This window comes from Aquarana catesbeiana, linkage group LG04 (genome assembly GCF_042186555.1).
Source record: "Aquarana catesbeiana isolate 2022-GZ linkage group LG04, ASM4218655v1, whole genome shotgun sequence".
NCBI classification, from domain to species: domain Eukaryota; kingdom Metazoa; phylum Chordata; class Amphibia; order Anura; family Ranidae; genus Aquarana; species Aquarana catesbeiana.
The window spans coordinates 263,771,558-263,798,566 of record NC_133327.1 but is presented as its reverse complement, the minus strand read 5'-3'; the positions used below and the strand labels follow the sequence as shown (position 1 = coordinate 263,798,566).

General features: G+C 44.6%; 1 protein-coding gene across 1 annotated transcript in view; it reads right to left on the bottom strand.

Annotated features, from left to right (window-relative positions):
* MUC4 (mucin 4, cell surface associated) overlaps nucleotides 1-27,009 on the bottom strand; it is a 245,720-nt gene that overhangs the window by 29,993 nt on the left and 188,718 nt on the right. The window contains exons 52-54 of the mRNA XM_073626452.1: nucleotides 22,482-22,649; nucleotides 21,111-21,184; nucleotides 14,950-15,029 (exon numbers count right to left, since the gene is read on the bottom strand). Of these exons, the coding sequence (XP_073482553.1) occupies nucleotides 14,950-15,029; nucleotides 21,111-21,184; nucleotides 22,482-22,649 (322 nt within the window). The remainder of the gene's footprint in view (nucleotides 1-14,949; nucleotides 15,030-21,110; nucleotides 21,185-22,481; nucleotides 22,650-27,009) is intronic.

Below are 27,009 nucleotides of genomic sequence, written 5' to 3'. Positions count from 1 at the left end.
GCACAGAACTATATGGCATTAAACTTGCAGTAACTAAATAAAATATATGGCGTTAAACTTGCAGTAACACAATGAAATATATGGCGTTAAACTTACAGTAACACACAGAACTATATGGCGTTAAACTTGCAGTAACGCAATGAATTGCTGTCAGGGTGACAATTTTTATGATTGATACAATTTGGCTCGGGCCAAATTAAACTTTTCTATATAGAAGGATGCCCAATGAGTATAAAACAAGTGGAATTTGGGTGAGTCAAGATGGTTTTCATATAGGAATAGCTTGGCTTCTTTCCCATTGAAATGCATGGCTGTCATGGTGCCATGTTTGGTGCCATATTTTATGATTTATATCTCTTGGCTTGGGCCAAATTGAACTTTAACTAATAGAGGGATGCTTAATTATATGAAAACAAGTCACATCTGGGTGAGCCAAGATGGGTTTTCATATAGAAAAAGTTATTTATTCAGAATTACCCCTTTAAATACATGGCAGTTAGGGAGACAGAATTGTTTTTAAAGTTCACAATTTTTTTAATAAAGTTTGCAGATGATTGTTTACTAAATAATCACCCTTGTGAATAAAGATCCAACCTGAATAAGAAGCTGGCTGAATAAGGAGCCAACTTCAGCATCATCACTATAGTATACTAACTGTCTAATAGCACTGAACGTAGCCCTGTTCTATCTCTCTCCATGGCACTATCACACTACAAATGGCTGCTATGGAAAGAATACTTTTATAGTGTGGGGCGGGATTAAGAGAAACAAGCCATGATTGAATACAGTTATGACAGCGTCCAATCATGGCTCTGACAGTGGTCTGTGCCCTGATTGGGCAAAGCTTTCATTGCTTCAACCAATCAGGGCTGCGAAGTACATTGTGGTCATTCGGCGGGCTGAACAAACGGAGAGAAACCAACCCAATGTTGCATGATTACACTCATTATTCGAGCTCCCATTACTCATTTGCCAGGATAGATCATATTTTTGTTTCCACTGCCCTGGTCCCTCTGATATCTAAGTCCTATATTAGGGACTTGGCCTGGTCAGATCACTCTATGGCATTTTTAGTTTTCAACATCCCCTGGGCCAAAGAGGTGGCAGACACTGGAGGCTTAATGATTCGATTCTCAGTGACCCCTTTAGAGCCAAAGAGATTGAAGATGCTATCAAGGAATATTTCCTCATAAATTACATCCCTGGTACTTCCCCAGAAACTCTTTGGCCAGCACACAAGGCTGGCCGTAAGAGCAAACTCATTGAAATAGCTTCCCAGCTCCATAAAGCTAAAAGTGTGGACATTGACAGATTGGAAAAGGAGTTCATCGCCTTATCTAAAAAGCATAAAGCCAACCCGCAGTCGGTCCCCATAGATGAACTGGATTCTGCTCTCACAGCTCTCAACCTGACCCTTACCTCCAAGGCAGAAAGAGCCTACACTGGAGTGGGGCTAACTTCTATTACCAAAGAGAGAAATTGGGCTCCATGCTAGCAAAGAGATTGTCTCTGAAATCTCAGGCCTTCGCAATACCTAAAATTGGGATAGAAGGGGGAACTTTATCTCAGAACCCCGAGCGCATAATGGGAGCATTTCAGGAATTCTATCAAAAACTGTATAGCACAGGGCCTAAGCCCCATTATTCTAAACTTGAACCCCTTCTTAACACGATTAGGATCCCTAAACTAGAAGACCATCATCGCCAAACTCTGGAAGCTCCAATCTCAACTGCAGAGGTAGCGCTTGTCATTAAACACTTGAAGAGCCACTCCACTCCGGGACCTGATGGATTCTCTGTCCCCTACTACAAAACCTTTGTCACAACCATATCTCCCTTCTTAGCCCGTTTCTTCAATGCTATCCAACAGGGAGCCCCTTTGGAATGTTCTCTTAATACTGCGTTTATTTCCGTTATCCCTAAGCCGGGCAAAAATACTAGCTCAGTTAGTAATTTTAGATGGATCTTGCTTATTAACAATGACTTAAAAATTCTGACTAAAATCCTTGCTGATCATTTCTCCTGATTTATTTGCCTCTACATCCACAAAGATCAGGTGGGTTTTATCCCCGGAAGACAGAGTCCTGACCAAATTCGCAGGGCAATTGATATTATCTTCCTCTTAAATTCGAGGTGAGATGGAGGAAAGGCCCAGGAAGGTTTCCTGCTTTCACCGGACCTTCAGAAAGCATTTGACTCGGTTCATTGGCCATATCTTTTTTCCATCCTGAAGCAGTGGTGATTTTGCAATAAGTTTCTGAACGTTATGTTGGCCTTGTATCCCACTCCAGTAGCCCAGATACATATGCAGGGATTTTATTCTGAACCTTTTAATATCTCCAGGGGAACCAGGCAGGGATGTTCACTCTCCCCTCTTATATTTGCAATCACAATAGAAACCTTAGCAATTGCAATTAGAAACCGCCCCGTTATACATGGCATACTGTGGGGTCCCCACTCTCCTAAATGCTTTGTGTTCACAGATGATATTCTATTGTTTGTCTCCTCTCCGTTGGTTTCTCTCCTGAACACCTGCCGTCTTTTGGTAAAATTTCAGGTCTGCATGCCAATTAAGCTAAGTCACAAGCTTTAAAGATAACACTACCAAGCTCCACGGTTGTGCGGCTCAAGGAAAACTTTGAGCTCCCCTAGAGTGATTCAACGATCCCTTAAATATGAGTAGGGATAAGCTTCGTGTTCGAGTCGAACCCATGTTCGACTCGAACATCGGCTGTTCGATCGTTCGCCGAATTGCGAACGATATGGGCCGTTCGCGCCAAATTCGTGTGGCGCATCACAGCCCATAATTCACTGCGGCATCGCAGTGCATTGCTTGCTGATGATTGGCCAAGCATGCACTATGACCCGCATGCTTGGCCAATCACAGCGCCGCCTTAACAGAGAGCCATAATTGGCCAAAGCCAAGGAGGCTTTGGCCAATTATGGCTCAGGGGATTTAGTACACGCCCCACACTATATAAGGCCGCCTGCACGGCGGCCCTGTGCAGTGTGTTCCGGTGTGCTTAGAGAGAGAGAGAGACAGTGTCATTTCATTTGAGTTAGCTAGATTAGGCAGGACAGTCAGTCAGTTAGCTGCACTTAAAGTGTATTGTGTATATATATGCATCCCAGGTGTTGCATATATATATATATATATACACTGTATTCAGTTTAGCTAGATCCGTTCCTGTTATCTTCTAGACTATTTACATTTAGTGCAGTGCGTCCTGCTCACAGTGTTCAGCTAGATCCGTTCCTGCTATATTCCTACTGACAGGCAGGCTTGTCTTGTTACAGTATTTTGAAGAAAATTACTGGTGTTCTTTTGATCCTATTAGTACCACAGTCAGGCAGCTAGACTATTTACATTTAGTGCAGTGCGTCCTGCTCACAGTGTTCAGCTAGATCCGTTCCTGTTATCTTCTTACTGACAGGCAGGCTTGTCTTGTTACAGTATTTTAAAGAAAATTACTGGTGTTCTTTTGATCCTATTAGTACCACAGTCAGGCAGCTAGACTATTTACAGTTAGTGCAGTGTGTCCTGCTCACAGTGTTCTGCTAAACCTACAAGTTAGTGGGGTGCGTCCTGCTCACAGTGTTCAGCTAAACCTACAAGTTAGTGGGGTGCGTCCACCTCACAGTGTTCAGCTAAACCTACAAGCTAGTGGGGTGCGTCCTGCTCACAGTGTTCAGCTAGATCCGTTTCTGTTATCTTCTTACTGACAGGCAGGCTTGTCTTGTTACAGTAAATACAGCTACCTGAAGAAAATTGCTGGTGTTCTTTTGATCCTATTAGTACCACAGTCAGGCAGCTAGACTATTTACAGTTAGTGCAGTGCGTCCTGCTCACAGTGTTCTGCTAAACCTACAAGTTAGTGGGGTGCGTCCTGCTCACAGTGTTCAGCTAAACCTACAAGTTAGTGGGGTGCGTCCACCTCACAGTGTTCAGCTAAACCTACAAGCTAGTGGGGTGCGTCCTGCTCACAGTGTTCAGCTAGATCCGTTCCTGTTATCTTCTTACTGACAGGCAGGCTTGTCTTGTTACAGTAAATACAGCTACCTGAAGAAAATTGCTGGTGTTCTTTTGATCCTATTAGTACCACAGTCAGGCAGCTAGACTATTTACAGTTAGTGCATTGCGTCCTGCTCACAGTGTTCTGCTAAACCTACAAGTTAGTGGGGTGCGTCCTGCTCACAGTGTTCAGCTAAACCTACAAGTTAGTGGGGTGCGTCCACCTCACAGTGTTCAGCTAAACCTACAAGCTAGTGGGGTGCGTCCTGCTCACAGTGTTCAGCTAGATCCGTTCCTGTTATCTTCTTACTGACAGGCAGGCTTGTCTTGTTACAGTATTTTAAAGAAAATTGCTGGTGTTCTTTTGATCCTATTAGTACCACAGTCAGGCAGCTAGACTATTTACAGTTAGTGCAGTGCGTCCTGCTCACAGTGTTCTGCTAAACCTACAAGTTAGTGGGGTGCGTCCTGCTCACAGTGTTCAGCTAGATCCGTTCCTGTTATCTTCTTACTGACAGGCAGGCTTGTCTTGTTACAGTATTTTAAAGAAAATTACTGATGTTCTTTTGATCCTATTAGTACCACAGTCAGGCAGCTAGACTATTTACAGTTAGTGCAGTGCGTCCTGCTCACAGTGTTCTGCTAAACCTACAAGTTAGTGGGGTGCGTCCTGCTCACAGTGTTCAGCTAAACCTACAAGTTAGTGGGGTGCGTCCACCTCACAGTGTTCAGCTAAACCTACAAGCTAGTGGGGTGCGTCCTGCTCACAGTGTTCAGCTAGATCCGTTTCTGTTATCTTCTTACTGACAGGCAGGCTTGTCTTGTTACAGTAAATACAGCTACCTGAAGAAAATTGCTGGTGTTCTTTTGATCCTATTAGTACCACAGTCAGGCAGCTAGACTATTTACAGTTAGTGCAGTGCGTCCTGCTCACAGTGTTCTGCTAAACCTACAAGTTAGTGGGGTGCGTCCACCTCACAGTGTTCAGCTAAAGCTACCTGTAGAAGGTTGGTGGTGTTCTCATACTACAGGCAGGCAGTTGATTTTGCTAGCTGCAGTATCAGTACATATATATATATATATATATCCCAGCTTAGTGCAGCTACAGGCCATTAGTATGTCTGGAAGGCCAAGAAGGAGAGGCAGACAGTCACAAGCCAATAAGAGAGGGCAAGCAGGCTCTGTGTCTAGTGCTGGTCGTGGAGACGGTGCATCCTCATCAGCACAAGGCCATGGGACACGCTTGGCCTTTTTTTCGGCAGCTGGCCATGTTGAGCCGCAACATGCGGAAGACTTGGTCGAGTGGATGACCAAGCCGTCCTCATCCTCCTCATCCTCTCTCACCCATGCCCAGGGTACTTTGTCTGGCAAAGCAGCGGCCTCTTCCCTCGGCTCAATGTCATCAGTGACTCCTTCCCTAGCCCCACCATGTCCTCCTGAGGAGTCCCTCGAACTGTTTGACCACAGTGTTGGGTACATGCTCCAGGAGGATGCCCAGCATTTGGAAGGCTCTGATGATGATACTGAGCTCGATGAAGGCAGTAACACGAGCACGGACAGAGGGGGTGCCCAAGAAGGACAGCAATCTGGCAGTCATGCTCCCCCTGCTGCAGCATACTGCCAGGTTTGCTCCAGTGATGAGGAGGGAGGGGATGATGAGGTCACTGACTCAACGTGGGTGCCTGATAGGAGAGAGGAGGAGGAGGAGGAGGCGGCACATCACCAACGAGGCAGGATGCCCTCCAGGGGCCAGCCTAAGGGCAGCACATTGACTGCATCACACCCCAAAGCTCCACATGTGCAGGGCGCTGCAGTCTCTGCGCGTTATTCAAAAAGTTCTTTGGTGTGGGCCTTTTTTGAGACGAGTGCATCAGATTGCACCGCTGCTATTTGCAACATATGTCTCAAGCGTATCTCGCGTGGCCAAAACATCTCCCGCTTGGGTACCACATGCTTGACCAGACATATGTTGACCTGCCATGCAGTTCGTTGGTAAGCGTATCTAAAAGACCCACACCAAAGAACAAAGAGGACCTCTGCTTGCTCCTCAACAGTTGAGATTTCCAACCCCACTAGACCTTCAGTCCTCTCTGAGACCTGCACTGAGAGGAATGAAGGTGTAGAATTAGGTGTGTCACAGCCACGTACTTGTGGGCAATCTGATTTTGGTACACCGACATCAGATTGTACCAGGCAAATTTCCCTGCCCCAGCTGCTGCACCGCCGAAAGAAGTTTGCTCCCAGCCATCCACATGCCCAACGGTTGAATGCTAGCTTGGCAAAATTGCTAGCACTTCAACTGCTGCCTTTTCAGTTGGTAGACTCTGCCCCCTTCCGTGAGTTTGTGGAATGTGCGGTTCCTCAGTGGCAGGTACCCAAACGCCACTTTTTCTCACGGAAGGCGATTCCGGCTCTCTACCAGCATGTGGAAGGCAATGTCCATGCCTCGCTGGACAGGGCGGTCAGCGGTAAGGTGCATATTACCGCTGACTCATGGTCCAGCAGGCATGGACAGGGACGTTACCTAAGTTTCACGGCGCATTGGGTGACTCTGCTGGCAGCTGGGAAGGATGCAGGACAAGGTGCAGTAGTGTTGGAGGTTGTTCCGCCACCACGCCTCCAAAATGCTAATGATTGTGACACACCTCTCTCCTCCACCCCCTCCTCTTCTTCTTCCTCCATGGCCTCTTCCTCGGAACCAGCGGTGCTCCGTAGTCGTTCAAGGGGCTACGCAAGTACGCAGGCCAAAAGATGCCATGCGGTGCTTGAGCTGGTGTGCTTGGGGGACAGGAGCCACACTGGGGCAGAGGTTCTGTCAGCTCTGCAGGGGCAGGTTCAGAGGTGGTTGACGCCACGCCAACTTAAGGCAGGAATGGTGATTTGCGACAATGGCACCAACCTCCTCTCTGCCCTCCGACAGGGACAAATGACCCATGTGCCCTGTTTGGCTCACGTCCTTAACTTGGTGGTGCAGCGGTTCTTGGGCAGGTACCCGGGCTTACAGGATGTCCTGAGGCAGGCCAGGAAAGTCTGTGTGCATTTCCGCCGGTCATATAATGCCAGTGCTCGGCTGACGGACCTCCAAAAGGAGTTTAACCTGCCCAAGAACCGCCTAATCTGTGACATGCCCACCAGGTGGAACTCAACATTGGCCATGCTGCAGCGGCTGCACACGCAGCAGAGGGCCATCAATGAGTACCTGTGCGACTATGGCACCAGGACAGGGTCAGGGGAGCTTGGTTTTTTTTCCCCACGCCAGTGGGCCATGATCAGGGATGCATGCACTGTCCTGTCACCATTTGAGGAGGCCACGAGGATGGTGAGCAGTGACAGTGCATGCATCAGTGACACTGTCCCCCTTGTCCACCTGTTGGAGCACACGCTGCGTGGAATAATGGACAGGGCACTTGAGGCAGAACAGAGGCAGGAAGAGGAGGACTTCCTTAGCTCTCAAGGCCCCCTTTATCCAGACAGTGTTCCTGCGTGCCCGCCGATCACACAGGAAGAGGACGAGGAGGAAGAGGAGGAGGAGGAGGAGGAAGATTGTGTCAGTATGGAGGTGGAGCCTGGCACTCAGCATCAGCAGCAGTCTTTAAGGGATCAGTCCCAAGAAACACATGGACTTGTACGTGGCTGGGAGGAGGTGGCTGCGGACCATGTCGTCCTTAGTGACCCAGAGGACTCCGGACCGAATGCCTCAGCAAACCTACGCTGCATGGCCTCCCTGATCCTGCAAAGCCTGCGTAAGGATCCTCGTATTCGTGGTATCAAGGAGAAGGACCAATACTGGCTGGCAACCCTCCTTGATCCACGTTACAAGGGTAAGGTTGCGGACCTTATCTTGCCATCGCAGAGGGAGCAGAGGATGAAACATCTTCGGGAGGCCTTGCAGAAAAGTCTGTGCAACGCGTTCCCAGAGACTGGGAGGTTACAAACTCCTGTTTCTGGACAACGTGTTGCTGAGGCTTCGGTCAGTCAAAGAAGGAGCGGTGGAGAAGGTGGCCGTCTGACCGATGCGTTCAGACAATTTTTTGGTCCGCAGCCCCAAGGTATGATCGGTTCCAGCAACCATCGCCAGCGTCTGTTTTACATGGTGCAGGAATACCTAGGGGCAAGATCAGACTTGGACACCTTTCCCACCGAAAATCCTCTGGGTTACTGGGTCTTGAGGATGGATCACTGGCCAGAGCTTGCACAGTATGCAATTGAGCTACTGGCCTGTCCTGCATCCAGCGTTCTTTCGGAACGCACATTCAGTGCTGCTGGAGGCGTGGTAACCGATCACAGGGTGCGTCTGTCCACTGACTCGGTCGATCGACTGACCTTCATAAAAATGAATGAGTCTTGGATCACCACCAGCTACCAAGCACCTGATGCTGATGTAACCGAATAATTTTTTTTGAAATCTCAGATCCCTTCAAAGACTGCCTATGCTGATGCTGAGTGACTATCCCTGAGTAATTATCCTCTTCCTCCTCAATCATCACGCTGATAGCTTGTAAGAACATTTTTGGTTCTGGGTGCCACCACCAGTGCCTAAGGCACAATTTTTCAGCCCCTGTTTAACAGGGGCGTGTAATTACGATTTTTGATGTAATACTTTGCAGCAGGGCTCGTTCCTGCATTCCAACTAGAGTGTCTGTGAGGGGTTGCAGTGTTGTGGCACCAGCACCAGTGCCTAAGGCCTCATTTTTCAGCTCCTGTTCAACAGGGGCATGTAATTACAATTCTTGATCTAATATTTCACAGCAGAGCCCTGTGAGGGCTTACAGTGTTGTGGCCACAGCAACACCTAAGGCCCAAATTTCTGCTGAGTATATAGGGCAGGACCCTACTTTCAAACAACTAACTTACAAACGACTCCTACTTGCAAACGGAAGGAGACAACAGGAAGTGAGAATAAATCTACCCCTAGGAAGGGAAATTCTCTCCTGTAAGAGATAATATGGGAAAAACATTTCTCCTTTCCACTGTTGCTTTCCAATCCATTGGGACAAAAAGTGAGGTGAAATCTTCTGAAGAGGAGGAAAGACAGCAAAACAAATGTCACAGGGGTGATAACCCTTCCCTATGTTTTCCAAAAAGCTTAAAAAAGATTTTTTGGCTGGAGCTAAACACGTTAAAAATGTACCCGTTCAAAATTACAAAGAGATTCTACTTAACAACAAACCTACAGCCTGTATACTGCTGTTCAGAGTATATAGGGCCTGGTGGCCCCACACCTTTCCTTATTTTAATTTGGGTGCGGGGTTCCCCTTAATATCCATACAAGACCCAAAGGGCCTGGTAATGGACTGGGGGGTACCCATGCCGTTTGTCTCACTGATTTTCATCCATATTGCCAGGACCCGACATTACATTAAACCCGCAAGCAGTTTTAAATGAGATTTTTTCCTTTAAAAATGACATTTGGTGCAGGGACTGTTCTAAACATGGGAAACACGCGTCACTTTACAGGCATACTATAGACACCCCTCAGGTACGATATTTAAAGGAATATTTCACTTTTTTTTTTTTTTACTTTAAGCATCATTAAAATCACTGCTCCCGAAAAAACGGCCGTTTTTAAAAGTTTTTTTTGCATTGATACATGTCCCCTGGGGTAGGACCCGGGTCCCCAAACCCTTTTTAGGACAATACCATGCAAATTAGCCTTTAAAATGAGCACTTTTGATTTCGAACGTTCGAGTCCCATAGACGTCAATGGGGTTCTAACGTTCGTGCGAACTTTCGGTCCATTCGCAGGTTCTGGTGCGAACCGAACCGGGGGGTGTTCGGCTCATCCCTAAATATGAGTAAACATAGCCCCAAGATCGACCTTCTCTTCGCTGAAAACTATGCCCCGCTCTTTAAAAAACTAGAATCTGCCCTTGCCCAGTGGGCCCATCATGGCCTTTCTTGGCTGGCTTTTTTTTTCTGAGAACGGAACCAGGGAGGCTTTGGTCTTCCTAATCTTTTTTGGTTCTGCTAGTCGGCTCAACTGGCTCAGATCTCAATAGTGTACCTGCGTTCAGAGATTCCCGACTGGGTTCATATAAAAAGGCAGGCGGTATCTCTACATACCCTAGATTTCCTCCTGTGGTCCCAAAAGAAAGCGAGACCCCCCAATATTGGCTCCTACTCTTTCACATTCTTTTTCCCTTTGAGATAACCTAAGTTCACACCCCCAGTTAGTTTCTCTTCTCAAATCTCTAGCCCACTTATTTCGGAATCCCTTGTTTCCACCAGGATTGGAAATCAAAGCTTTTAGATAGTGGTTAAACAAAGGACTATACAGAATCTGTCATTTTCTTCGTCCCCTAGGCCCACTCACTAAGGCCTACTGTATTAGTAAATTGGACATGCCTCCTTCTGAACTCTTTCGCTACAAGCAATTCTACAACTACTTACACAAACTCTGGTCTTCAACTTCTGGAGGGCATAATATCACAACTTATAAACAATGGTGTGGTCAGGCCATGGAGCAGAGGGGGGCAATCTCAGTAATCTTTGGAGCGCTTACCTCGACACACCCAAAGACTTCTTATAAGCTGGCATGGGAAACTGATCTTGCACAGAAATGGGATCTTGAGGTGTGGCATAGGAATCTCTTCAGGGCTTACAAGGGGGTATTAAACATTGCCCTCATAGAAGCTTATTTAAAAGTTATGATGAGGTGGTACCTGGTCCCACTCAGACTCACAAAGCTATTTCCCACGGCATCTCCCCTGTGTTTCAGAGGCTGTGAACACCTAGACAGTATACTTCACATTTTTGGTGGGAATGCCCTAAAATTATAGCCTTCTGGAATAAAATGTTCCCTTTGATCCGAAAGATTTCGGGTCTCCCCATAGCGTAATCAACACATGTGGCCCTCCTTAATTTCCTAGTGGAATCTGCTTCCAAAAGCATGCAACGCCTCATATTCTTCATCCTGCTTAGGGCAAAATTGACCATCACACAGGGGCGGATCCAGGGGGGGGCAACGGGGCAATTGCCCCCTCCGAGAAATGCGGGTGAGTGAGCCGGCGGGCGGCTCCGTAATTGAGAGAGCCGCCGAGCGGCTCGGCGGCTCCATAGGTGAAAGAGCCGCCGGGCGGCTCCGTAGAGACAGACAGCGGCAATGGCGTTGTTAGGTGGGTGCGGGGGTGTGCGGTCCGCACCCGGGTGACACCCGCCAGAGGGGTGACACCCGTAGGTAGCGGCACGCACCGCTAACACCGCCCGCTGACCTGATCTGCTTCTCAGGTCTTGCGCTGTGTGTGTGCCTCAGCGCAGCGGACTGAAGCCGCCTCCCCCTCCTCTCTGTTTACATTCACACAGGAGGAGGAGGAGCCCGAGGGACACACACGGCTGTGTGTATCTTCCGGTCCGCGCTGTTCTGAGGTCTGTATTAATGGGGGGCTCTGCACTGAGGGGGATTCTATACTAATGGGGGGCTCTGCACTGAGGGGGATTCTATACTAATGGGGGCTCTGCACTGAGGGGGATTCTATACCAATGGGGGGCTCTGCACTGAGGGGGATTCTATACTAATGGGGGCTCTGCACTGAGGGGGATTCTATACTAATGGGGGGCTCTGCACTGAGGGGGATTCTGTACCAATGGGGGGCTCTGCACTGAGGGGGATTCTGTACCAATGGGGGGCTCTGCACTGAGGGGGATTCTGTACCAATGGGGGGCTCTGCACTGAGGGGGATTCTGTACCAATTAGGGGCTCTGCACTGAGGGGGATTCTATACCAATGGGGGGCTCTGCACTGAGGGGGATTCTGTACCAGTGGGGGGCTCTGCACTGAGGGGGATTCTATACTAATGGGGGCTCTGCACTGAGGGGGATTCTGTACCAATGGGGGGCTCTGCACTGAAGGGGATTCTGTACCAATGGGGGACTCTGCACTGAGGGGGATTCTGTACCAATGGGGGGCTCTGCACTAAGGGGGATTCTATACTAATGGGGGGCTCTGCACTGAGGGGGATTCTGTACCAATGGGGGGCTCTGCACTGAGGGGATTCTGTACCAATGGGGGGCTCTGCACTGAGGGGGGTTCTGTACCAATGGGGGGCTCTGCACTGAGGGGGATTCTGTACCAATGGGGGGCTCTGCACTGAGGGGGATTCTGTACCAATGGGGGGCTCTGCACTGAGGGGGATTCTGTACCAATGGGGGGCTCTGCACTGAGGGGGATTCTGTACCAATGGGGGGCTCTGCACTGAGGGGGATTCTATACAAATAGGGGCCCTGCACTGAGGGGGATTCTATATTAATGGGGGTTCTGCACTGAGGGGGATCTATACTAATGGGGGCTCTGCACTGAGGGGGAATCTATACAAATGGGGGGCTCTGCACTGAGGGGGAGCTATACTAAAGGGGGCTCTGCACTGAGGGGGATTCTATACAAATGGGGGGCTCTGCACTGAGGGGGAGCTATACTAAAGGGGGCTCTGCACTGAGGGGGATTCTATACAAATGGGGGGCTCTGCACTGAGGGGGAGCTATACTAAAGGGGGCTCTGCACTGAGGGGGATTCTATACAAATGGGGGGCTCTGCACTGAGGGGGATTCTATATTAATGGGGGTTCTGCACTGAGGGGGATCTATACTAATGGGGGCTCTGCACTGAGGGGGATTCTATACAAATGGGGGGCTCTGCACTGAGGGGGAGCTATACTAAAGGGGGCTCTGCACTGAGGGGGATTCTATACAAATGGGGGGCTCTGCACTGAGGGGGAGCTATACTAAAGGGGGCTCTGCACTGAGGGGGATTCTATACAAATGGGGGGCTCTGCACTGAGGGGGATTCTATATTAATGGGGATTCTGCACTGAGGGGGATCTATACTAATGGGGGCTCTGCACTGAGGGGGGATTCTATACTAATGGGGGGCTCTGCACTGAGGGGGGATTCTATACTAATGGGGATTACAACATCTCTCTGCTGCCTGTCTCTGGGACACACGAGACCACCTTAGCAGGTGGCAAGTGACAATCTTCATCTGGTGACAGGCGACGTGGCAAGAGACAATCCGCAACATGTGGCAGGTGACGTGGCAAGTGTCAATCTGCATCTGGTGACAGGTGACGTGGCAAGTGACACACTCGGGGCTCCCACTGATTCTGCATTATGGTGAGTTAAACTATTTAATTTTTTATAACAATGTAATAATAGTAATAATGCGCTTCAATCATCCTGACACCATAACAACCATGGTGCCGTGATGATTGAAGCGCCAACACCAGCCATTTCCCCGATAGATGTACCCCAAAAAAATATATTTTCTGGCAGTGCCCCTCCCGAGACTAGACTCTGGATCCGCCCCTGCCATCACATGGTCCTGGAAGTCTTCTCATGTATCTGTCCTAAAGGCAAAAAGAAAAGTCTACTGGATAATGTATCAGGAAAAGATGGTCAGCATGCTTTTGGACTCTGAGCAGAAATTTGAAGCTATTTGGGAACCCTGGGCAAACCACTTAGCTAACACAATCAGCTTCCTTCCTATCAGTCACTTATTATCCTCTATCCATTTCCTAGTTTAGTTTCTCCCCTTTTCTTCTTCTGTCTGCTCTTACCTCTTCTTGATATCCCCCTTACCGGTTATATATTATCCCCTTTTTTTAATATTAGTTCCAGTTGTCCTAATCAGAGTTTTTCACCATAAGTAGTCGCTAGTTTTTAGGTCTATCAGGTCACCTATGACCATTGATTCAGGTCACTAGGGACCATGTACTATAAGTCCACCTTATGGTTGTAAGCGCTGCATAATTTTGGTTTACTCTTAACCACATGGACTAACTACATTTAGTTACTTATGTTTTTGGAACTATTTTATTTCTGTAACTTTCTCTTCTTAATTCTGATATATAGCTGATATATGTTCTTGCTGCATCATTCTATGAAAGTCTAAAACTACTATATTTGCTTCTCCAAGAAAACATATTGATCTCCTTAGTTTCGATATGTCGAACCTGGTTTAATTATGTTTTCATATGTCTGTTACCTGTTTTCTCAATAAAAACTTAGTAAAAACCTTACACATTCTCTTAAAGCAGTATTTAAAACCAAATCCAAAAATGTGAAATATTGCAGCTTACCAATCATTAAATGTGGTGTCTGCATTACTTTTCTTTTTTAGGCTCTTTTCCCCTCGGTTTTCACCTGGTTATCTAGCTAGTAACACACCTCCTGTCTTACAGTGCCCCCACTCTGGATGAATAAGAAAAGGGGACACCATTGCATAGCAGCAATGTCAGTCTGGGGAGAGGGGAGTGTTAGATGGACTATCAGATTTAGATAGATACACTAACACATTGAAGCTGAACTCCAGCTAACAGTTTATAAGCAGTTATAGCAAATTTTTTTTTTCTTTTGGGATAAAGTTTTTACATTAATAAATAAAAGCTGATCATTGTAAGCACCCCTGTCAGTGGTAAATTATTTTTTTCATCCCTCTGACTGCTCCATTTGCAACAGAGCTTGTTAAAACAACAAACTTACTGGCAGGATCACCAGGTGAAAAAAAAAAAGAAAGACAAAAATGAATGCAGCAATAACATCTATGGATTGGTAAGCTACAATATAATAAATGTTTGCTTTTGGGTTTATTATGGTTTAAAATAATGTCAAGTTTGTATGACAACAAGGCTTAGCTGACTTGCTATCTCTAAAACAGCGAAATGATCCTGTGAAAGCATACAAGTATGAAAAATGTCTTTAAATTGCACTGTGCCATTCAAAACACGTTGCTATATAATGAAAAATATTAGACCACATTAAAAAGTTATCCTAATGCTGAACTGAACTGGATGGACTTGTGTCTTCTTTTAACCAAATTAACTTTGCAACTATGTAACCAATATTAGCAATGTTGTCATGTACTTGTAATCTGCAATTAAAAAGGAAACAAAAACAGAAAAATACTTAAAGTAGACTAAAATAAGAAACATAAGAGTTTGCACTTACCTAGCACTCGTCATGGTATTGTTTTTATCATCAAATACAGTATTAATATCAATTGGAGCATTTGCAAGAACTTCCTTAATCTGCATGGGAACATGAAGATGAGATAAGTGGTATGAGAATTTTTGTTCGATATTTTGTAAACAATAATTAATCAGAAAGTGACAGAAACACTTGATTGAATCATGTAGAAAATAAAGAGACATAACCCCAATGAGCTGCACCTCTTCATCAATCCCCTGATATTATAGCACCACTAACTTTTAAAAGATCTTCTGTGTGAAAAAGCTTACAGCAGTAAGAAATATGTTTGCACATCCAACCTCTATGTTATGTCACTGGCCGCTTTTACACAGATGTTCCAATCGGGTCCACCTGTCCGTTTTTCTGGCGTACCTGATCAGAAACCTCCACTCTTCTCTATGGAGTGGCAGGTGTACACCCGCCCACATCCAGTCCGATCCACCAAAAAGGGACGTCCAGGCGATAAGATCGGATGGCAGTCGAGTGTAAATGGACAGGTGGTAATAGAGGAGAGAGGGCTGTGTTCGTGTTCGCTCTGCATAAGCAGAGCGGACACGGACCTTTCATCCATCTGCTTAGCAGAGATCAGTGGACAGATTCCCTGCTGAGCAAGCAGTTCACAGACGCAGCCCCAAGATAGCTTAATTTATACCTGCTGCCAGGCTATGGATACTCATGTGGTTATATATTCTTAACAAGCAGAAATTAGCTTTAAAACAAGCCCTGACCTCTGTACCTGGAGAAACTGTGAAACATTTTCTACTCAAAGTTCACAGCAGAAGGATTTAGGTCATTCTTTCAGCAACTCAGCTCACCTTGCTCTGGGAAAATCGCTCAGCTCAGAGAACAATTTGGAACTAGAAAAGCTAAAATTTCTGGGGAAATTGTGTGAAGTGTTCTTGCCTCCACCTACAGTAGTCTGCAACTGGAGTGGGCGGAGTAACTGGGTGGAGTGGCTTGAGTAACTGTTGTGTGGTTGGAGTAGCTGTGAAAAGTGTTAAAAAGCTTAATATTTAAAAAAGTATAAATAGTAGTAAAAAAGTTGAAGAAGTCCTATCATTAGCTGAAAGAGATGAACATTTTTTTCAAAAATGATTTTTTTTTCTCAAAAATTATTTTTTCTTTCAAATAAATTTTTTTTTTTTCAAAAATGATTTTTTTTTTTTCATGGGGTGTTCATAATATTTTGGTTGATCATGTTGTGGTCATAATGTTTTGGCTGATAATGGGGTGGTCATAATGTTTTGGCTGATAATGGGGTGGTCATAATGTTTTGGCTGATCATGTTGTGGTCATAATGTTTTGGCTGATCATGGGGTTGTCAGCTTTTGTCACCTCCCACTCTAGTTTTGAACATTTCGCCATTCACTCCCATGGGACCAATTTCGCCACAAAAACGACAATATTTCGTGAACCATTCGGCGAAACTTTCCACAAAGTAATAGCACACCATTCGAGAACAATCCGCACGTTTCGGTATATTACTGTCTATGTAGTGTAAAAGCTGTGGGAGGAGTTAGGGTGGTAAATTTGGCTATAATAAGAATAATATATATATATATATATATATATATATATATATATATATATATATATATATATATATATATATTTGTGTGTGTGAGATAACAGAACACTTAATTACCTGTTTCTGCTTTGAAATTTGAGGATATATAGCTCCACATAGTCTGCCAGTACAGAAATGAATGAGGGCTTTTTTTTTTTACTGAATGCCATGTAAAGCCCAAGTTTAACAAAAAATAAAAACATAAAAATTAGCACAAGGGACATAATATGCAGTTAGTCCCTTGTGTTGATTCTTCTCCTTTCAGTAGAGATCTTCCTCTGTCCTAACCCACTACACCCAATTACCCCCATCCTCCATCCCCGTAACTGCTGAATCAATCTTCTGGAGCAGCAGAGATTATTACATTGAGCCCGGGTTCACATGTATGCGAACTAGATGTGCGTTTCCACACATCTAATTCGCATAGCAGGAGAATGTGACTGGCTCCCTATGGAGCCGGTTCACATATCTCCGGGGCAGCTGCGGAGCGCACTGCACAAAAACGTCGTGCTTCTTTGGCTCCGTTTCAGGGCCGAATTCAGGCATAGAATCGGCCCTGATTCGTCCCTGAAACGGGGAACAGGGATGCACAGCGCTCCTGTGCGATCCGCAGCCCGTTATGGTGTGAACCCGGGCTAAAGGGATTGTGAGGAGATTTCATCAAGGGAGCTTGACTATGCCTGCCCTTTCCTTACAGCTTCTATGAATGACACAAGATCTGTGAATGGGGGACAGGTGGATGATTGATAGCTCCACACCTCCATTCAGAGTTCCCATATCATTCATAAAAGCTGTAGTAAGGCTTTTATGAATGGTGGATCTGGTAGGAAAGGGCAGGCATAGTTGAGTTCTCTTTGTAACAGCATAGCTGCTTTGCTGTGGGGTTTTTTTTTTTGCGTTTTGCTGTGACCCTTGCCGCACTAGAATAAAAAAAATGTATTTGGGTTTTCACAAGAAATGACCACAGAATTCAGAGCCAGTACAAAAGTACATCAAAATACACAAAGCGATGTGTAGAAGAAATTGCAATGTACATAAAAAATGTCTTTCTTGACAAAGTTAGACGTAGAAAACAGAGGCTCTTCTTTGGATCATAGCATAACAAGAAAGCAAGAGAGACAAAAAAGGTGGCAGAACAAGCCTTTAAGCATTGCGTTTCATATAAAAAGAGTAGAGGTGGAACTATGTCCAACCTCCAAGGAAAATAGCTTCATGTCATACAAGGTCTAGCCAAAATTAAGGAGTATGATCAGGGGAGAGAGGTGCACCAAAAGTGGATAGATCCCAAAATGCCTATACATTGTGAAATTGTTCTAGGCTGTCCCCAAACTTTGGTTGTGAGATGTGGCAGAGGAATATTTTAGCTTAAGTCATACATCATACTAACAGTATGTTATGTCCCATGTGCTGCTTTTTATGTTTTTATTTTGAGCTAAACCTATGCTTTAAAGTAGCACTAAAGGCTCCTATTTTTTCCGTAAAATAAAAGAGAGGTTTATACATATTTGCTCTGTGTATTAATATTGCACAGAGCAGTCCCTTACCTCCTCGGTGCTGTCCGCATGTGCCCCCATAGCAAGCTTTGTCCTATGGGGGCATGCATTTAGGCGCTCTCCTGAGCTGGGCTGTTTGTGTCCATAGACACCTTCTCCCTTCTTCACAGGATTTGACTGACAGCAGCAGGTTTTTTGCCTTAATGCAGGTACTGCATTAGGGTAAAATAAACCTTTTTCACTTTAGAAACACTTTACCGTTCGAATACAGTATAGATGTTGATTAATTAAATTGAGTAATCTTTATTAAGAGGGAGTACAGTACAAACTCTGTTTCTTAAAAGGTGTGGTGTTGATTTACTAAAGGCAAATACACTGTGCATTTTGCAAGTGCAGTTGCACTCGTTTTCCTTAGTAAAGGCATAGCTTCCAACAGTCCCTAATTTCGAGGGACTTCCCCTGATTTGGAGCAATGTCCCTCTGTCCCTCATTCCTCCTCATTTGTCCCTCATTTTGGTCTGATCTATATAGTTGTATATAAAATGCACTTTTTATCTATCAAAAAGTGTTTTCCAGTGCTAAACCTTACATCTGATTTCTAAATTGCTGCATTTGTAAATTCCAAAAGCCAAGATAAAGGAATAGTAGTGGTAAAAAAAGCACTTGTGGGTTCAACCAATCTTGTTTTTTTGTACAATTCTCCTTTAAGGGGGCGTGGCAAGGGGTGTGTCCTATGCTTGCATACGTTTGCTGATAGGGGTCCCTCATTCCCATCTCAAAAAGTTGGGAGGTATGGTAAAGGTAATGTGGTGAAGTTTCACTTTGTAAAGAATACCCAATCAGGTGCAATCAAAATTAAAAAATAACATTTTTGCTTGTGCATGATTGGATGATAAAAATCAGCAGAGCTCTACCACATTCACTAAGCTGTGGGAAAAATGTGTGCAACTGCAATTGCAAAGTGCATAGTCTATTTGCCCTTAGAAGTACCCCAAGGTGTGTCAGTGTAACTCCTAAACCATTATGCCGCGTACACAGGATCGGACTTTACGGCATACTTTGTCCGGCGTACCGGATTTTGTCGGACAATTCGATCGTGTGTGGGCTCCAGCGGACTTTGTTTGTCAAAAGTTTGTCGGACTTAGATTTGAAACATGTTTCAAATCTATCCGACGGACTCGAGTCCGGTCAAAAAGTCCGCTCGTCTGTATGCTAGTCCGATGGACAAAAAAATGAATTTGTGCTCACTCTCTAAACTATATCATGAATTATACACTATATTGTCAAAAGTATTGGGTCACCTGCCTTTACACGCACATGAATTTTAATAGCATCCCAGTCTTATGCCCTGTACACACGATCGGATTTTCCAACAACAAAGCCGTGGATTTTTTTCCGAAGGATGTTGGCTCAAACTTGTCTTGCATACACACAGTCACATAAATGTTGGCCAAAAATTCGGAACGTGAGAACGTGGTGATGTACAAGACTTATGACGAGCCGAGAAAAAGGAAGTTCAATAGCCAGTGCGGCTCCTTTTGCTTGATTCAGAGCATGCGTGGAATTTTGTGTGACGGACTTGTGTACGCAAGATCAGAGTTTCCGACAACAAGTTTTGTTGTCGGAAAAATTTGAGAGCCTACTCTCAAACATTTGTGAGAGGAAATTCAGCAAATGTTCGATGGAGCATACATAAGGTCAGACTTTCCGACAAGCTCACATCGAACATTTTCCGTCGGAAAGTCCGACCGTGTGTGCGCGGCATTTGTCCGTAGGGTTTAATATTGAGTTGATACAACCTTTGCAGCTATAACAGCTTCAACTCCTCTGGGAAGGCTGTCCACAAGGTTTAGAGTGTGTCTATGGGAATGTTTTATCCATTCTTCTAGAAGCGCATTTGTGAGGTCAGGCACTGATGTGGATGAGAAGGCCTGGCTCACAGTCTCTGCTCTAATTCATCTCAAAGGTGTTCTATCAGGCTGAGGTCAAGACTATGTGAAGGCCAATCAAATTCCTCCACCTCAAATGCACTTATCCATGTCTTTATGGTCCTTTCTTTGTGCACTGGAGTGCAGTCATGTTGGAACAGGAAGGGGCATCTCCAAACTGTTCCCACAAAGTTGGGAGCATGAAATTGTCCCAAATGTCTTAGTATGCTAACAACTTAAGAGTTTTCTAAACAACCCCACACCATAATCCCCCTCCACCAAATGATTTGGACCAGTGCACAAATCAAGGTCCATAAAGACATGGATGGGCAAGTTTGGGGTGGAGGAACTTGACTGGTCTGCACAAAGTCCTCAACCTGATAGGAAACACCTTTGGCATGATTTAGAGAGGAGACTGCCAGTCAGGCCTTCTCATCCAACATCAGTGCCTGACCTCACAAATGCGCTTCCGGAAGAATGGTCAGACATTCCCATAGACACACTTCTAAACCTTGTGGACAGCCTCCTCAGAAGATTTGAAGCTGTTATAGCTGCAATGGGTGGGCCAACTCAATATTGACCCCTACGGGCCAAGACTGGGATGTCATTAAAATCCATGTGCGTGTAAAGGCAGGTGTCCCAATACTTTTGACAATATAATGTACCATAGGATGAGTAGAACAGTTGGGTAAGTTTGCATCACATTTAAAGATCAGAGAGTTTTCTAGGCTTTCTATAAAAGATAGCTCAGAAATAGCGCTCACTGCTAGACTGTCTTACTTCATACAAAGCTGTAGGAACTACAGAACTACAGTAAATACATGGGGAGCTGTATTTCCCTCCTCTGACTCATTTAGTTGTGTTCTAAACCAAGCTGTATATACAGTATGTTTATGTATAATAGAGTTATATTATGCAGATGGTTTCAGAACTGCCTAGTAGTCTAATTGATTTAAACAACATTTATGTATTCCCTTTTTGATTTTTTTTTCCTCATTAGCCAATCAACCATGTAATCAAGAATTTAGTGATATTCATTTAGCAACTTTTTGCTTAATTACTTTTTACTACAATGTTTTTATTCAATGTTTTGTATGAAGATCTATTTAGATTTATTTTCGTAGATGTGTTATTATTATAAAATACTCATACCTTATTATAACCGTCTTCTTCAAAGAACTCACTTGAATGTGTAAAATGTACATACACAGACCTTTTTATTACACCTGTAAACAGGAAATTAGCAGTTAGATCATTAGCTTTACTTAGCAATAACAAAAATCACATGGAAGAATCTTTAAACAAAGGGACTATTTGTGTATTGTGTAGGCCAGTTTCTAGTTTTTGAAAAGAATGCTAGAAAACACATGAAAAAAACATGAAAAAACGGTGCAGGCTTGCTTACCTCTCCTTCTCAGAAGGTTTTCCTGGCTGTCATGCCGAGACACTTTTTATACAAGTATAATAAAAACATTATACTAATAAAAAATGTCAACATATTTCTGATTCTCGTTTACATCATGCTTTTTTTCAGTATGTAAATTAAATGTACTGAAGAAAAACACAGTCAGGTAACTAGCATTTTCACAAGGAGGCCAGCAAAAACAGCCTCTAACCAGTTCCTACAGTATTTTTCTCCTGTTTTTAACCTGACCTCCAACCTGCAGAGGGCTTCATGGGTTCTAGGTTACAGGAGCTTTGAGGTGTGTCTCTTTCCCAATACACAAGACGTCATCTCACTAGTATGTGGCACCTTCAAAGGAGCTGAGCTGTTCTCCTGGTTCAGACTTGGTTTAGACTATGTTGAGGAGTTCTAAACAACTTTCAGATTAACCCTACAGTGTGTATGGAAGTGGTATAGGCATTAGACCGTAAGTTTCTTCAGAGATAGAGCTCAGTGAAATGGTACAATGCGTCCTGTTAACAACTACAGAAAAAGTGTCAGTGCTAAATAAATAAAAAGCCCTTATGAGAGCTGAACAAAGCTCCAAACATAGAAGCACTCAACGACACTCATCACCATTTTGATGTTTGCGGATACCATTTTTATAATATTTTAAAGCCCAAGTCCAGCCAAAATGTTTTATTTCATTGAAAATAGAGAGGGAAAGGGTTAGAGTGCCAGTCAGGTTTTTAGCTGTCTGTTTGCCTGTAGAAAGAATTTGCCATCACTTCCTGTCAGAACAAGGGTCACAAAGAGAAATAAAAACCTGACTAAATGTTCCACTCTTCCCCACTTTACCCAAGAAAGAAAAAGGCTGGAGGTAGGTGCTACATTTTGCAGACTCGATCATTGATAGATGTCTGAACAAGAAACAAAAAGCACCCACCAACTTCTCTACAAGTAACCACACCCTCTATTCTAGTATGAGTGCCACAGGGACAGGAAACCAAAGAAATTTCCCTCGGGTGGTTACACACAGAAATACAAACCTGACAAGTGTCTAATACTTTTGAACTCTATCCAAAACTGATAAAAAAAAAAACTGGGCTGGAGTACAAATGTAAATCTAAGCTGTTTACCTGGATTCAGTTGTGCCGGGTATGTGTCCTTTGGTACTGTGCATTTTTCACCAGTGTATGCATCAGGGCACTGACATACAGGATTGCAGGATGACAGGTTTCTTGTACATGTTCCACCATTGCTGCAATAATTGAGTTCACATGCACTACAACACACGGCGCCATTCCCTGTAGATAAATGAAACCAGTATATTGGTTAATTTACTTTCATGCTAAACATACTGGAACTTATTATGATGATATGGAGAAGTAACATGATTCTACAGCTCTAGTGTAACCAACCTGATTGGTAGCACTTCATAAAGGTGGGGACCACTTTTAGAAGATTCCAGGTAAAACTGGCATCTTAGTTGTAGGTGCATGTCTCTTATCTTCTTAGAACAGAGACCCCCCTTACCAGAGTATTTAACTCTGAGAGCTTGGAGCTATACTATTTACTATAGAAGTTGAGAATTTTCACTCAGTAAACCAAAGATTATTAGGCTCTGGCCTGGCTGGTTCTGATAATGGAGCAGTATTCACCTAGCTGCAGATCACTTGCCCAGCTACCTCTACCTTAATAGGTGTGGCCCAACCTCCCATAAACTTACGGGCAGGCTGTAAATTTCAACCCATTTTTAGGCTGCCCATAAAAAATATGGCTGCAGGCCGACAGTGAAACTGCGCATGCGCTGTTCCAAAGCCTGTCAGGCTTGGGCAAGCTCATACATTCTCGGCCATTTTTGGCTGGGGGGCGCATGCAAAGGGACGTAATAGCGCCGCCTGCCACCATTTTAGAATGGATGGCATTTGGCCTCGACAGCACATCAGCAGGCAGCTGGGCACAAGACCAGATAGACCCCAGCCCGCACCATGGCTGGACCCCTATAACATCCATTCATCCATCCATCCATGGCCTGGCTCCTATCTATGTGTTGTCCACACTTTAGTACTGAAGAGGCACAGCAGTAAGAACAGTAGTGAGATTTTACAGAACCACAGATGTTCACAATCTATTGCCATCCCCTGTACCATGTCTGCATCCCTTAACCATCTCCTGTATCATGTCCAAAGCCTCAAACCACCTCCTGTATCCTGTCTGCATCCTCTAACCACCTCCTGTATCCTGTCCACATCCTCTAACACACTCCCCTATCCTGTCCGCATCCTCTAACCACCTCCTGTATCCTGTCTGCAGCCTCTAACCAGCTCCTGTATCCTGTCCGCAGTCTCTAACCACCTCCTAAATCCTGTCTGCAGCCTCTAACCACCTTGTGTATGCTGTCCGCATCCTCTAACCACCTCCTGTATCATGTCTGCAGCCTCTAACCAACTCCTGTATCATGTCCACAGCCTCTAACCATTTCTTGTATCATGTCTGCAATCTCTGACCATCTCTTGTCTTGTATCATGCCTGCAGTCTCTGAGGGGGAGCCTAGAGAGGAGTCAAGAGTGGGAGTGCCACCAGGATGGGGATCACGGGAGGAGTCCAACGTGTAAGGAGACTATGAGAAAAAACAGAGCTGTCTGACTAAGCCCTGCACTGTGCACCTGAGAGGAGATCAGTGACAGTGCTGCCAGGCCAGTCTGAGGAGGGGAGGTACCTGATGTAAGGGGGAGTGAATACAATAATGTAAGGGGGCACTAATATAAAGGGTTCCCCCTTATATCAGTAACTGACCTCTTACCTTAGTGTATTTACTCTGCGGAAGGTGGTCTCTGGACACCAGAGCCCCCCACATCAGAGTTCCTGGCATTCCCCTTTACATCAGAGTCTGCAGGATTCCCCCTTACAGTGCAAGGGGGAACTCTGCGGACCCTGTTGTAATGGGGAAATCTGTTATAAAGGGCAATGCTGCAGACCCTGATGTAAGCAGGAATTCTGATATAAGGATATAAGGTGGTCTCTGGTCACCAGAGCCCCCTTTACCTTAGAGTTCCCCCTTAGATCATGATCTGCCGCATTCTCTCTTACATCAGAGTTCCCTTGCATTGTAAGGGGGAATCCTGCAGACTCTAAAGTATGGGGGAACGCTGTGCTGGCTGGGTTATATTAACCTGACCTTCATGTAAATAAAGAAATGTGTTTTTTGACTTTTATTTGACCTAAACACATTACTTATAGCACTAGCTACATGTTTATAGTTTAAATATTGATATATTAATATTTGCACAGTTTAGCACTGAAAACTGCCATTTTGGGTACTTTTTTGCAGTGTCAGTAAAAAAGGTGTCTCTGTCAGGAAATGTCATGATTTTTGCCAGTAAAAATTGGGTCAGTTTGTAAATTTTGGCTTCCTGTTAGTAAATTTCCCTTGGGGGGGGGGCTTGGCAACGCTGGTGTGGCTTCTCTGAGCTGCTGAGGGATGGGAGCTAAATAATTTATACTAATTGAGCATGCCTATTATCCCAGCGAGTTGTGGAAAATGAAGTTAAAGGGACTGCAACTGCATTTGAGCATGGTGAGTAAATAAGCACTCCATTATAATCTCATTTATGCACACCCTGTCATTTTTAGGCAACTTAAACCACTTCCAATTGTAAATCAAAAAAGAAAGCACTCCTATGGCCACATCCGTAGGGGAAATTTTGTAACTAATGAAAAAAAAGGGCAGCGCAGAGATAGCCCAGGGTACATTGGACAGTATTATATATAAAAATAAATTTTATTTAGGATAATACATATGCAAACAGAGCAAAAAAAGGGGTAAAGAATTAAAAACATATAGCACACACGAAACAAACATGACGTAAAAGAACATGCATCATATACATAGCAGTGAGCCCCTGTGTGTCAACGAGTTTCGCTGTTTAGCTTCATCAGAACACATTCAGGGGTTGATGCAAAGAACAGGTCTCAATATCTAGAATAAAGCACATAGATAAGATTTTGTACAATAGTAACATACATTTAAAATGGATCATTATCATATCCAAATGACATCCGCAACACACACATAAATACTTTGTTGGAAAGTCCATAGAAGGTAATCTCCCCACTAAACATCAGATATCACCATATATATTATTCAGATTTTTGGATATTTGTGACCAGAAGTAAGCTGGAACAACTTATATAATAATTCGAATCACAGCGAAAACATACTCCATACTTGAATATAGAAGAAAATGTGGCTATACTTACTGACTCAAGATATCATATAACATACAGTGGGGACGGAAAGTATTCAGACCCCCTTACATTTTTCACTCTTTGTTATATTGCAGCCATTTGCTAAAATCATTTAAGTTCATTTTTTTCCTCATTAATGTACACACAGCACCCCATATTGACAGAAAAACACAGAATTGTAGACATTTTTGCAGATTTATTAAAAAAGTAAAACTGAAATATCACAAGGTCCTAAGTATTCAGACCCTTTGCTCAGTATTTAGTAGAAGCACCCTTTTGATCTAATACAGCCATGAGTCTTTTGGGGAAAGATGCAACAAATTTTTCACACCTGCATTTGGGGATCCTCTGCCATTCCTCCTTGCAGATCCTCTCCAGTTCTGTCAGTGTGGATGGTAAACGTTGGTGGACAGCCATTTTTAGGTCTCTCCAGAGATGCTCAATTGGGTTTAAGTCAGAGCTCTGGCTGGGCCATTCAAGAACAGTCACGGAGTTGTTGTGAAGCCACTCCTTTGTTATTTTAGCTGTGTGCTTAGGGTCATTGTCTTGTTGGAAGGTAAACCTTCGGCCCAGTCTGAGGTCCTGAGCACTCTGGAGAAGGTTTTCGTGCAGATATCCCTGTACTTGGCCGCATTCATCTTTCCCCCTATTGCAACCAGTCGTCCTGTCCCTGCAGCTGAAAAACACCCCCACAGCATGATGCTGCCACCACCATGCTTCACTGTTGGGACTGTATTGGACAGGTGATGAGCAGTGCCTGGTTTTCTCCACACATACCGCTTAGAATTAAGGCCAAAAAGTTCTATATTGGTCTCATCAGACCAGAGAATCTTATTTCTAACCATCTTGGAGTCCATTAGGTATTTTTTATCAAACTCCATGCGGGCTTTCATGTGTTTTGCACTGAGGAGAGGCTACTGTCGGGCCACTCTGCCATGAAGCCCCGACTGGTGGAGGGCTGCAGTGATGGTTGACTTTCTACAACTTTCTCCCATCTCCTGATTGCATCTCTGGAGCTCAGCCACAGTGATCTTTGGGTTCTTCTTTAAGTCTCTCACCAAGGCTCTTCTCCCCCGATAGCTCAGTTTAGCCGGACGGCCAGCTCTAGGAAGGGTTCTGGTCGTCCCAAACATATTCCATTTAAGGATTATGGAGGCCACTGTACTCTTAGGAACCTTAAGTGCAGCAGAAATTTTTTTATAACCTTGGCCAGATCTGTGCCTTGCCACAATTCTGTTTCTGAGCTCTTCAGGCAGTTCCTTTGACCTCATGATTCTCATTTTCTCTGACATGCACTGTGAGCTGTAAGGTCTTATATAGACAGGTGGGTGGCTTCCTAATCAAGTCCAATCAGTATAATCAAACACAGCTGGACTCAAATGAAGGTGTAGAACCATCTCAAGGATGATCAGAAGA